The 13667-nt window shown below is 32.9% G+C and overlaps 1 protein-coding gene across 50 annotated transcripts in view; it reads left to right on the top strand.

Moving 5' to 3' along the window:
- Positions 1-507: 507 nt before the first annotated feature.
- The window catches only part of LOC147068874 (inter-alpha-trypsin inhibitor heavy chain H4-like), a 100036-nt gene continuing 86876 nt past the window's right edge, over positions 508-13667 (top strand). For all 50 annotated transcript variants that reach the window (XM_085951455.1, XM_085951446.1, XM_085951452.1 and 47 more), the window contains exon 1: positions 508-622. In XM_085951455.1, the coding sequence (XP_085807581.1) occupies positions 615-622 (8 nt within the window). In that variant the 5' untranslated portion in view covers positions 508-614. The remainder of the gene's footprint in view (positions 623-13667) is intronic.

The following is a 13667-nucleotide window of genomic DNA, read 5'->3' as shown; positions in this document are numbered from 1 at the left end:
ATAAATTGAAATTGAAGTCGCTTTGAATCAGCGCATGATACGGTACAAGAGAAGACAAACCGGCGACAGTTTCTCTCAGTCGGCCGCGAACCTCACGTCGCACACCCTGGCCTTAATACTAAAAAAAACACACATACAATTTAATAATAAAAATTAATTAAGAGTACCTAGCCGCTACGTTGTTCGGTTTGACAGCCATAAAAAAGACTTATCCGGATTCGAAATTCGAATTCTCGCAAACGGACGATTTGACGTTTGATTTTCCAATATAAAAACAAAAGACATACGCGATTTTTGACGTTTGATTTGCAATTATAAAAACAAAAGACATTCGCGGGATTATAGATACCGAGTTTAGTCATAGTGTGTTCGTTTATTGCTGTCTCTATTACTTCACGAGCCGTGCCGTGGTTGGAATTATACATAAGTGTGTTGTGTCGTATTATTTTCTTAGTTGTTTGTTTGACCTCGGGTCAGCAGTCAGCTAGTCATCTGTGCCGGACAGATAGTGAGCCGTGAACCTCCGGCTGTGTTTCAGCCATTTGTTATATGTGTGCAGTATTGGCGTCTTTCGAGTTACATCCGTCAAATTGTGCGCTATCGAACGATACACGATGATTAGGTATGTATGATTTTATTGAGTAACATCATAGTCGTAACCACGTTTAATCATTACCTGCAATTATTCTATACGTGGATGTCTCACAGTCATAGACACATTAATCATTGTTATAAAATCTAGCGTCAGATAATGTAACCATAAGTCAAATTGTTGTAAGTCCAAACTAAGTCATATTTTTTTTTTAATTTTGTGGGATAAATCCTTCTTGAATATCTTCCTAGGTATTAACAAAATTAGATAATATTTAGTAGGCAAAATTATATAAAAAATACGTATCTTCCAGTGATAAATTATTTATTTTTCGAGAAAATATGAAATTTGTATGATATCCGTGAAAAAAAGCGTTGATTTTAATCCTGTAGTGTCCTCATTAGGGGGCCATTTTAGATATAATTAGCATGCTATTTAAAAGTGGTAAATAGTAATTAAATGCTCCGCAGTGAAGAAAGTAATCAAATAGTTTAATAATTGTTACAACTTCCTATTCAATATTTTTTCTTGGCAATAATCTCACTATGATTCGTTTGATAATGTTATTTTAAAAGACTACACATTACAGGCATTTTTTTTATATCATCCGAATTTTATTTTCATGTCCTCCGAGAAGTAATTTCATAAAATATCAAATTTTGTATGATATCTGTAAATTATAATACACACGGTTGATTTTAATAAAATAGTTTAATTGTTACAACGTCTTATTCAATATTTTTTAGTAATAATCCCACTTTGATTCATTTGTTAATGTTTTTTTTAAAGTCTACACATTACAGGCATTTATTATATCACCCTAATAAGTAATAATGGTCACAGTTCAGTCAAATTTATAATAAAATTTAATATATTCTATTGAGATTATACATTGCAAATATTTAATTATTATCATCTGCCTTGGTGATAGACTAAGTTAAATCTCCGTAAAGCCAAAATAATTACTAAGTAAATTAATTAAATCAATTTTAATCAATTTAACTTAAAAGAATTCAAATCTAATAAGTCTCATTTTCTTTCCAATGTTGAGTTACGTCTTATTGTGAAGGAAGGTTAGGTACCTATATTCCATATTTAAATTTTCCACGTATCATTGTTATCAATATCATTGAATTACTAATGAAGATACGTTAAATTTTTAATGAGGTTGTTATCAAATCACGTAAGTACTACATACCTACTTTATAACTTCTTAAGTAATAATTAACAAAATAATCATTAAGTATATTACGTCAACCAATAATTATAAAATTGTGTTCATTATTTCAGGAAAATGTTACAATTTTTTGACGATTGCGCGCTCATTAGTGTTTTAGAAATTAATAAATAATTTGATTCAATCCACTTGGTGCAACTAGTGTTCTCACAATATGTAGGTATGCCATTTAAATCGTGGTAGTATTATTTATTATTTATTTTCTATTTCTAAGGGAAGGTTGACTGAAATGGTTGTATACTGTATATATGCTTTTTTTATATACCAATATAAGTAATAGCAAATATTACCGACTGGCAGTACCACCTGTCAATATCAGTGGCGAAGGTAGGAGGTAGGCTATTAAGATCAGCCGTAAATAATAATGGACACCAATATGTATTTCTTTTCATTGAAATAATACTACAATTTACAGATGGTTTTGGTTAGTTTTTAAAATTCAATTTAACCCTGCGAAAACCAAGTCATAATAGATAATAGTCAAAAAATACTCGTCCATCTAAAAAATATCTAAAATTATGCAATTAAATCATACATAACTTTGAATATTCTATAGGTATAATAATATTTTTTATCTATTATAGTTTGGTTTAAGCGGAGCTTAATGAATTTAAAAAAAATAACCAACAATATGTGTAATATGTATTCTTAATCCAACGAAAACAAATAAGTACGAATGAAAAAGTGTGCACAATTCTATCGTATCACCCAAAATATACCAAAACTATTATGGTTTGGCTTAGGGAAAGTTTAATTGATTAAAAAAAAAACTAACCGATACCATCTGTAAATTATAGTCTTAGTTCAATAAAAACAAATACGTATGACTAACAAAGTTTAATGTGCACTATTTATGGCGGATCTTAACAGCCTACCTCCACCCTTCGCTACTGGCCAACATTCTCACACATTTACGTGTCTTTGGTCTGGTGTTTCAAACTCAATTATTCGTATGTGAGCTGCTGCATCAGCCAGGCGGAGTTTTTCCAAGCGCGCCATTGCTGAATTCATTTGTCAACTGGAGACGCTTAGCTGACGGTTCTTCCTCATCCATAAATCTTCAATTTTTTTGTTGATTGTGTATGTTGCCTGAGATTACAGTAGGCTACAGCAGTGCTCCACAACCGGTGTGCCGCGAGACGATGCTAGGTGTGCCGCGGCGCATTGTGTCAAAAAATGCAAATAATATTGTATATTATACAATACTTACTTAATGGCCAAATTTGCGTGCATGGCTGGTAATATATTTGAGCACTTAATTAATAATTAATATTTTTTATTAATTAATAAAATTAATAAAAAAAATGCAAGGTCAGAATGAAAATATATTGATATGCTACCATAGGGATAATAAATAAATTAACTACCATTGAAAACAAGCAATGAATTTTGGGTCCGGTCCAAAAACTTATGACTTTGCTGCAAAAGAAATTTGTAGTTCACCATTACTTTCATACAATCAATACGACCGGATTCGAAACCCTTTTGCAACCAATGCCGGAAATTCTATAGAAGCACTATAATTATATTCGTGAGGAATTTTGTTGAATTGAGGAACGACGTGACGCTAAAAATGAATTTCGCCGATGTTCCATTGGGTATTTTCTGGATTTCGCTTAATAAAGAATATCCTCGGATTTCCGACAAGGCTATCGCAGTTCAGCTCCCATTTTATACGACGTATTCCTATGAGAGCAACTTTTTTCAACTCAAGCTATAATTAAAAATGATAAGTATAGTGTGTTCGTATATGTACCTAACCGAATTTTTTTTAAACGGTAAATGTTCAAACACGCGCGTTAACATCATTTTACTCCCTAATTCAATTATAGTTTGACAATTTATGGCTACGGCCGTATGGTGTAGCTTAACCACTGGGGAATGCCAAAAGAAATGTCGTATTTCAAAAAAAACACTACCTTATTCTTAGGTCAATAATTATTATAAAGCAATCATTATTCGTAGGATGTTTATCACACTTGAATGATCAAAGACATAGCTTATAATGAGTATCTTTAGAATTATCTTCAAATGTGTTAAACTTGCCCATTTTTTGAATAATAAAATGCCCAATTCCTGTCAAATTTGGGATCACAGAAATTATCAATATAATTTTTAATCGTAAATATTTCACTATAATAATGTCGATATAAATTATACTGATGGTTTTATAAATGCGTTTAAAAATTAATAGATGTAAAAAATCTTAACACCACTGCACATTTATGTACTGAAATATGACTATATTCTAAAACATTAGAGCGAGAGGTTTATAAGAATACTATTTTATGTAATAAAAATACTTTATGCAGTCATCAAATGTTTAAAATAAATATCAAGGATAATAAGGCTTCAAAATTATATAAATAGATTATCTATAACGTTTAAGGTATGTCCAGGATCATGCTTTTAAAATAAAACAAAAGCTCCATTTTGACCTACGCTGAGCAATGTCCCCCCTTAACAATTATTTATCCCTAGGTCAGATATAATTATAAAATATTTTTTTTCCTTCTGGCTAACGTCATTTCGGAATTACCTCGTGTTTTTCCTCTATACATAATTATTATATCAATCAGTATAATTATTATGTTATTTGGTTAGTGTTTTCGCCATATTTATAAATGTTTGGCTTACAATTATTCAGTTTTTTATACTGCATTCAACTTAGTTCCAAATTCAAACAATGAACTACGTATATTGGTATATTATAATAAGCATATCTATAGCTTATATTATTATATTGTATGGACAAAGTTTTTTGTTCTATTGAAAAGGTCCATGATGTGAGTTACTCCATCTCCACCCGCCATGTATATGAAGACGCGCCTTTCATGACTCTATAAACGTGTCAGAATGAAAAGATTTTAGTGCCACACTTCCTTGTTCTGGAACGAAGCTACACGGGATTGATGTAGCAAACAGGCACCACAGTCCAGAAAGGGTTTTGAAAATAAAAAAAAAAAATCTTGACTTGTCTTGACTTTCGTTTTCTCTATCTTTAGTGACATGTCCTCCGTACCATATCTAGTTAATAAAAAAAGTGATTTTTCAAGTAGACAAAGTACTTAAGAGCGTACTTCAGTGAAACGGCAAATAATTTTCAACGGTAGGTGTGACGAAATTTCTCACTCGTCGCCTGGACTCGCCAATCGGAGGCCGATAGTCGAAGTGTGCGCACGTCGATTTGTTTTGTCATAGCGTCGGATGAAAATATTCTTAAATTGTGTAAAGATAACTGAAAAAACTTTACGTATGTACTTAAAAAAGAAAACATGTCAATGAATATACTAGTATTATTAGTAATATAACAATAAACATAACATTAAATGGACGCATGTTGGATTTTTATGACAAATTTTATTTCGTTCGGCACGCATCATTTGCAAAATCCGCGCATCGCCTAGCCACGATCTTTTTAGACTATGCCTCAACTGAAGTATAACCTTAACGATAATCAAAAAAAATCTAATTCGTAGTTAGTATCATACAGAATACACAATTTTTTTAAACTCTATTATAGGGAAATTGCACCTCAGGAACAATTTTACAGGAAAAATGTATGAAAAGGTCACTTTTCATCGTAATTTAGAGCATTTATAAAGGAAATCGATTAACATCTTAAAAATGTTAAATAAACTATCGTTAAAATCGTCGTAGTTAAGTAAGGTGCCCGTAGCTAAATTGGAAAAGCACAATGGCGCAAATCCAGCGGGTACAGGTTCAAGTGTCGGGTCTCGATTTTTTTTCTGCAAAAAGATTTTTTAGTGTATGCATGAGATTTTGTTAAAATATTTTTTTTTCGACCAGGTCCGATCCTAATAGAATCATATGGGCCTCCACAGAGTAGAGGTTTGTATTAACAGATTTTTTTTTTACGAGAAATGGATGTCAGCCACTTGCTCAACCTATTAGGTCCATACCCTGACGCACACAAATTGAAAAACAATATGTGTACTTGCCAGACCCAGGATTCGAACCTGAGACCCACGGCGTGATAGTCCAACGCTTAAGCCGCGCGGCCACCGTGGGTGTCAAATTGTATATGTTTAAAAATGTTTGTAATATTCATGATTTGGTAATAATATTATGATGATGAATATTTCGTTTTTCTGCTGTTTGCTCCTAAATTTTCCAAAGAATGCTGCACGCGCCAGGCAAGTGAAAACCGTTTACTCGTTTTTTGATGTCTTGACTAAAGAGTATACTCTCCCAGCAAGATTAACACTAAACAATACATATTAAATACTATAGGTGAAACTGTTTAAAATTTATTTGTAATATTACAATTTATACCAGGCCTGGGCGAACTGCGGCGCGCCAAGTATTTCTGTGGGGCCCGCGAGCTTTAATCGTATTTCCGAAAAAGTTTACTTTTTTCTACATTGTTACGCCTTATTAAAAATAAAATTTGAATGTTCATGAATCGACAGATCGGCGAGAAGAGATCGGCAAATTTTACAACACTCTTAATTCGGACAAATTCGAATAACTTAAGACGGTACCTACTTCAGTGAAACGGCAAATAATTTTCAACTATAGATGCGACGAAATTTTGAACTCGCTGGCAATCGGAGAGCGAACGTTGAGCTGTGAACACGTCAATTTGTTTCGTGATGGCGACGGGGGTATTAATTCTTAAATCGTGTAAACGTGACTAAAAAACGTTACCCATTTACTTGAAAAAGAAAACATATCAATAAAAATATTATTATTGTTACTAATATAACAATACACAGAACATTAAATGGCCGCATGTTGGATTTACATGACAAATTATATTTCGTTCGGCACGCGTCATTTGCACAATCCGCGCATCGCCTAGCCACGATCATTTTAGGCCATGCCTCAACTGAGGTAGGTATAGCCTTAAGATTCTGCTCGAAAAAATTTGGTTATTTTTTGATCAACCTTGTTATGTGAACAGACATTTTCAACAATTATAAATATCAATAAAAACTCTTTACGATCTAGCATCACCGTTCAGCAGTTTTAAAAATCTTAAGGGGGGATATGCTCAGCGTAGGTCAAAATGAAGCTTTTGTTCTATTTTCAAAGCATGATCCTGGACATACCTTAAATGTTGTAGATAATCTATTTATATAATTTTGAAGCCTTATTATCCTTTATATTTATTTTAAACATTTGATGACTGCATAAAGTATTTTTATTACATAAAATAGTATTCTTTTAAACCTCTCGCTCCAATGTTTTAGAATATAGTCATATTTCAGTACATAAATGTGCAGTGGTGTTAAGATTTTGTACATGTATTAATTCAAAGAGTGTACACTATTTACGTGTAGAGTCAAAAATATCAGATTATAATAATTTATTATTATCATCGCATCGTTGAACCGATCGCAGAAATTCTTCATCGCCAGTTGTATAATGACATCTCAACAACTTGCAGACCACGAGATAACATAATATTATAATATGTTTCTCGTTGTGGAGAAAAACGAGTTTTGCCAGCGATGACGTATGTTGGCATTACAACAAAAAATGTCGAATAGAATCCAACCAGTATAACCAGTCCGGTGAACGTTTAATAGTAATAATTTAAAGACGATAAACTTGCTGTCAATCAACGGCGGGTGGACTCGTCCAGTACGAAATCCCGACGGCCAAATGCACTGCAGATATTCATTTTCATAAATATGTCGCAACTCAGAATTATTCAACGTGGTCAAATTAGCATATTTGACATACGATATTTCTCACTGACACTATCTTTAGAGTTTCTATAGATAGTTTTGATTAATAAGCACATCACCCATGTGTTTGCACGTCCAATTAAAGTTCTGATCAAATTGAGGTGTATGTCACCTACTATCACGTGACGTACAGTAAGCTGCCGCTACGGGGGGAAAAGTGTGTAATGTCGTTTTTATTGGTGTTTAAAATGTTATCATACTGATGCTCAAATATAGCACATTTTGAACCTTTAAACGAACATTGTCAGTTGGAAAAATCTGCCGAAATCACCCTGCACTGCATCTTTACCTGCATGACTCAATCGTTTTTTTATCATTTTTAACATGTCTGCATATTTTCGACTCATGTCAAAATCACGTTTTTTTGTTTTACGTGGTTGGCAGTATGTATTTTCTATCAGAATATTGTCTATTATCCTTGGTCTGCAGGTTGGGCTCTGTTCAAAATATATATATGGATATAATATCGCAAGTAATTTTAAGGTACGCACACGTAGAAACTGTTATAATTAATTATTGAAATTAGCATGAATTTAATGATAATTTAAAATACTAATGCGTTAGAGTTGGCACTCCCTATAATTAAATTCAGAGAGATGGTGATCGTTCAAAATATTCTGCAAAATGACGAAACCATAGACTAAATTTGTCGCCGTGACAGTGACGTGACATGCATCTCAATTTGATCACAATTTTAAGGTGTTTTGTCGATACTCGAAAGTCTATGTCGATTGTCTATGATATTTTTGTGGACAAGAATAGACTGATTCACAGACGACATTGTATCATGTTGATATTGAAGATAACGCTCTAATGCCACGAAGTAGAATCAGTGCCGTTTTTCCATGATGCAGAGGAAGCGGTCGCTTCGTCAGAAAGTACCAACGTATTTTTCACAATCTCAGTAAAATCAAAGAATAAATAATAAAGAATCTAGAAACATGATACCTATCTGTGACTAGATACCTGTATAGTTAAATATCCAATCCCGATTCATCACAAATTAATACCCAATCTTCGCAAAGTTCTCCAAATATGTGAACGCCTCGGGCGTTCACATATCTGAAGCAGCCGCTGATGAAGTTCTAAATGGGGTACTAATCATATGACTAAATAAGCTGAAATACTATATTTCCACTATATTTCAGCGCTCGAAATGGAAAAGTTTACGAACCGGAGAGCTCGACAATTTTCTAAAGATATTTACATAGTTATCAAATTTTATGTGTATTTTATAAAAATAAGTGTATTCGATTTTCTATTAAGTATATATTCTAGCTCAAACGATCAAAATATTTTTTCCACAAGACGGAGCGATAATGTTACCGATTTCACGATTTCCAAGATATATCCTAACATATGAATGCGTTATGAATGTATGGTTATGTTTAATTAATTCAGTGGTTATTTTTCAAAACTGGACATGTCCACTATTCACTCCTCAGAGATAAATGAACTTTTCAAATAAAAACACAGAACGAAAACACGCGCGCGACAAGAACCAAACTGTCAGATTGTATGACAACATACTTGGTCACGTGACTCAATACAGTCCGCCATTAGCTAAAAGTGACATGTCTCATTTCGAATGTCAACAACGTGGGACGTGTCCCTATTTGAATGTCAACCTACTTTTTGAAACCTCTTTTCAATATGAAATTGGTTTTCGTGGCTATTTCTGAAAGTCAACAAAGTGTGTATAATGTTATAGAATAATATTCCGATAATGACTCATTTTCTGCATATATGGGACATGTCCAGTTTTGAAAGTTAACCACTGAATTGCTACATACATTGACCAGTTAAAATGTGTTCGACTTTTCCGAAACCGAAGCATTCGCATTGTAGTGTAATGTAAATGCTTGATGAAATACTTACCGCGAAAATAAGTTTATAGTAGTATATAGATAGACAGCCAGTAACACCGGACGTTAAATACTTCGATTGTTTAAATGAACAATCACGTAAAATCAATACCTACGTATATACCAATATAAAATTTATTTACCAGGGCCATACTGAGATTTTAAAAAATTCATTGAATGAATGTTAGAAGTGTAAAACAAATTGTTTATATATTATTATTCAATAATTATATTATTTTTAATATTACAATAGGCCATGAGGCCCAATAACATTTTAGTGCAGTTAGTAGTAGATGTGAAACAATCAAAAACATACGGGCTTGAATCATTTGATTGGAATCATTGGAATTGGAATGGTAGAATGTAAATTTACAAAATGATAATATAAAATAAATATTCAATTGTTCGTGTTGTTTAAGTAGATAGCTATTTCCGTTGTAACACCATTATCAAAACTACATTGGTTAGCCTTACAAACGAAATAGTTTAAAAAATGACCCGTCATAATTATTTAGACTGATTGTATTATGAACATCCTTAAACAATGTAAATATTAGAACAAAACGTCAACAAGAATTTGTAATGATGGTCAATTACTGCCACACTAAAAACGTTATGGAGTCGCTACAAAGTATTGTAATATTAATAACAGTCAAAGGTTTTAACACCCATCATACTCAAATGCGTGAGACACTTTACCGTCACTATTAAAGTCATTTAATAATGGGAACTGAATTGAATTATTTGACCGTAAGTAATTGATTTTCGTAAAGCTTGAGTTTTGTTACGAAGAATTTTATATCTTGATAACATTCTGTAATTAGTTTATTTTCACCTTGTAGCTTCTGATTTAATTCATTTAATTTCATTGTTATATCTGTCAGACAACATAAATTCAGAAGCCATTGATCATTATAAAATTCACATATATATATTGCCACTTTTGTTCATAAAAATTCGAATTGAATTCAAAACCTTAAGGGGGAACATGCTCAGCGTAGGTCAAAATGGAGCTACCTAACCGATTTTTTAATTAAACGGTACATGTTCAAACACGCGCGTTAACATAATTTTACTCCCTACTTCAATTATAGTTTGTCAATTTATGGCTACGGCCGTATGTTATATCTTAACCACTGGGGAATGCCAAAAGAATTGGCGTATTTCAAAAAAACACTACCTTATTCTTAGGTCAATAATTATTATAAAGCAATCATTATTCATATGATGTTTATCACACTTGAATGGTCAAAAATATAGCTTATAATTAGTATCTTTAGAATTATCTTCAAATGTGTTAATCTTGACCATTTTTTGAATAATAAAATGCCTAATTCTTGTCAAATTTGGGATCACAGAGATTATCAATATAATTTTTATCGTAAATATTTCACTATAATAATGTCGACATAAATTATACTGATAGTTTTATAAATGCGTTTAAAAATTAATAAATGTAAAAAATCTTAACACCACTGCACATTTATGTATTGAAATATAACTATATTCTAAAACATTAGAGCGAGAGGTTTAAAAGAATACTATTTTATGTAATAAAAATACTTGATGCAGTCATAAAATGTTTAATATAAATATAAAGGATAATAAGGCTTCAAAAGTATATAAATAGATTATCTACAACATTTAAGGAATGTCCAGGATCATGCTTTGAAAATAGAAAAAAAGCTCCATTTTGACCCACGCTGAGCACGTCCACCCTTAATAAACAGTTTGCACGACTCAGCCGTTGAATTTTGGTACAAAATATAACATAAATGTGGTAAATTTACAAGAACGATTTTTTTTGTATGAATACCAAAATGCAAAACATAGAAAGCTGAAAACTTCAATTGGGCCGCAAAACGTCTTTATTTGGGCCGCGGGTTGGGCATGCCTGATCTAAATATTGATTTTTTTTCTTTTCTGGGAGGGGTCCGGACCCGATAATACCTATTGTGCGCGCCCTTACTACTTGTTTTTCATACCGGAGATTCCGGGTTCGATTTCCAGTAAAGTTACAAGACATATGCGCGGTTTTCTCAAGCTTTCATATTAGCGTGGTTTGTTCCACTGGATAGTGTATTTTAGACCTCATGACATGTTACAGGTTACAGTGTTAAAAAAATAATATAAATTCATTAGAATTTTTTCACAAAAACAATCGGGGCCCGCAAAATGTCTTAAGCCGCCACAGAACACAGATGCCCCGCAGCGCAAGGCTATCAACAAAACCATGACTATAAATAAACACATTCGTGGCAATCAATGGACACATAATAATTAATGACCATGACTGAATTCTGTTGTGATACGTATAGAGACTGTACCTGTACATACATTGTATTTTTATGTTCAATGTACCTGAAAACATAATATTGAGTGATTCATTTAGAATAATAAGTTGCTGAGACCCAGTTTTTCCCAACCTTTTTACACCTGCGGACCGGTAAAAGTAGCAGACTTTTGGTCGGTAAAAATAACAACATTCGGCTGTTTCCTCCCCTTTGCTGGAGCATACGGACACCACACGGCGTCTCCAAGAATCCCTGTCGCTCGCCAGTCTTCTTGTGTCATACCAGTATCTCGTAGCTCGGCCGTGTACACCAGTGGCGAATAGTGGAGGTGGGCTGTTAAGATCCGACATAAATAGTGAATACTGAACTTTGTCAGTCGAACATATTTGTTTTCATTGATCTAAGGCTACAATGTGTATATAATGTTTATTAGTTTTAATTCAATTAAACCCTGCTTAATCCAAGCCATTGTAGATAATAGTCAAAATATATTTGTTTATCTTTAAAATATCTAAAATTATGCCATTAAATCATATATAATTTTAGATATTTTATAGAAGGAAGAATATTTTATCGATTATGGTTTGGTTAGGCAGGGCTTAATCTAATATATAAAAATTAATATTTGTGTGTTTGTTTGTTCGTATTTAATGCGCAGCCATACCGTTCATCCGATTGCGATAAAACTTTGTAAACTTATTGCTTGCACTTGCGGGAAGAGTATAGGCTATACTAATATATAAAAATGAATGTCTGTCTGTCTGTATGTCTGTGTGTCTGTCCCTTATGCGTTCCTATACCATTCATCCGATTGCAATGAAATTTTGGTAAGTGGTTGTATGCACACCCATGAAGGTTTCTGAATTAGAAAAATCATCATCTTCTTCTTCTTCTTCATTATATTTTCTTTTATTCGTATGGTTCCTATACCATTCATCTGATTGCAATGAAATTTTGGTAAGTGGTTGTATGCACACCCATGAAGGTTTCTGAATTAGAAAAATCATCACCTTCTTCTTCTTCTTCATTATATTTTTTTTTATTCGTATGGTTCCTATACCATTCATCCGATTGCAATGAAATTTTGGTAAGTGGTTGTATGCACACCCATGAAGGTTTCTGAATTAGAAAAATCGTCATCCTCTTCTTCTTCTTCATTCTATCTTCTTTTATTCGTATGGTCCCTATACCATTCATCCGATTGCAATGAAACCTTCGTCAGTTGTTGTGGTAACACCCGCAATGGTTTTTGAATTAATACAACCATCTTCTTCTTCTATTCTATATTCTTCTATTCGTATGCGTTCCTATTCCATTCATCCGATTGCAATAAAATTTTCGTCAGTAATTGTGCCAACACCCGCGAAGGTTTCTGAATTAGCACAACCATCTTCTTCTTCTTCTTGATTTTATCTTCTTTTATTCGTATGGTCCCTATACCATTCATCCGATTGCGATGAAACCTTCGTCAGTTGTTGTGGTAACACCCGCAATGGTTTTTGAATTAGTACAACTATCTTCTTCTTCTTCTATTCTATATTCTTCTATTCGTATTCGTTTCTATTCTATTCATCCGATTCCAATAAAATTTTCATCAGTAATTGTGCCAACACCCGTGAAGGTTTCTGATTTAGTATAACCATCTTCTTCTTCTATTCTATCTTCTATTCGTATGCGTTCCTATACCATTCATCCGATTGCAATGAAATTTTGATCAAGTGTTGTGCTCACGCCGCAAAGGTTTCTGAATTGTTACAACTATTTTCTTTTTCTTCTATTCTATCTTCTTCTATTTGTATGCGTTCTTATACCATTCATCCGATTGCGATGAAATTTTGACCAGTTGTTGTGAGCACGCCCGTAAAGAGTTCTGAATTAATACAACCATCTTCTTCTTCTTCTATTCGTATGCGTTCCTATACCATTCATCCGATTGCAATGAAAATATGATTAAGTGTTGTG

The sequence above is a fragment of the Rhyacophila brunnea genome, unplaced genomic scaffold (genome assembly GCF_057557595.1).
Source record: "Rhyacophila brunnea isolate RB1 unplaced genomic scaffold, BYU_Rbru_1.0 scaffold_24, whole genome shotgun sequence".
Taxonomy (NCBI): domain Eukaryota; kingdom Metazoa; phylum Arthropoda; class Insecta; order Trichoptera; family Rhyacophilidae; genus Rhyacophila; species Rhyacophila brunnea.
The sequence above is the reverse complement of the archived record's forward strand: the minus strand, read 5'-3'. Positions and strand labels throughout refer to the sequence as shown.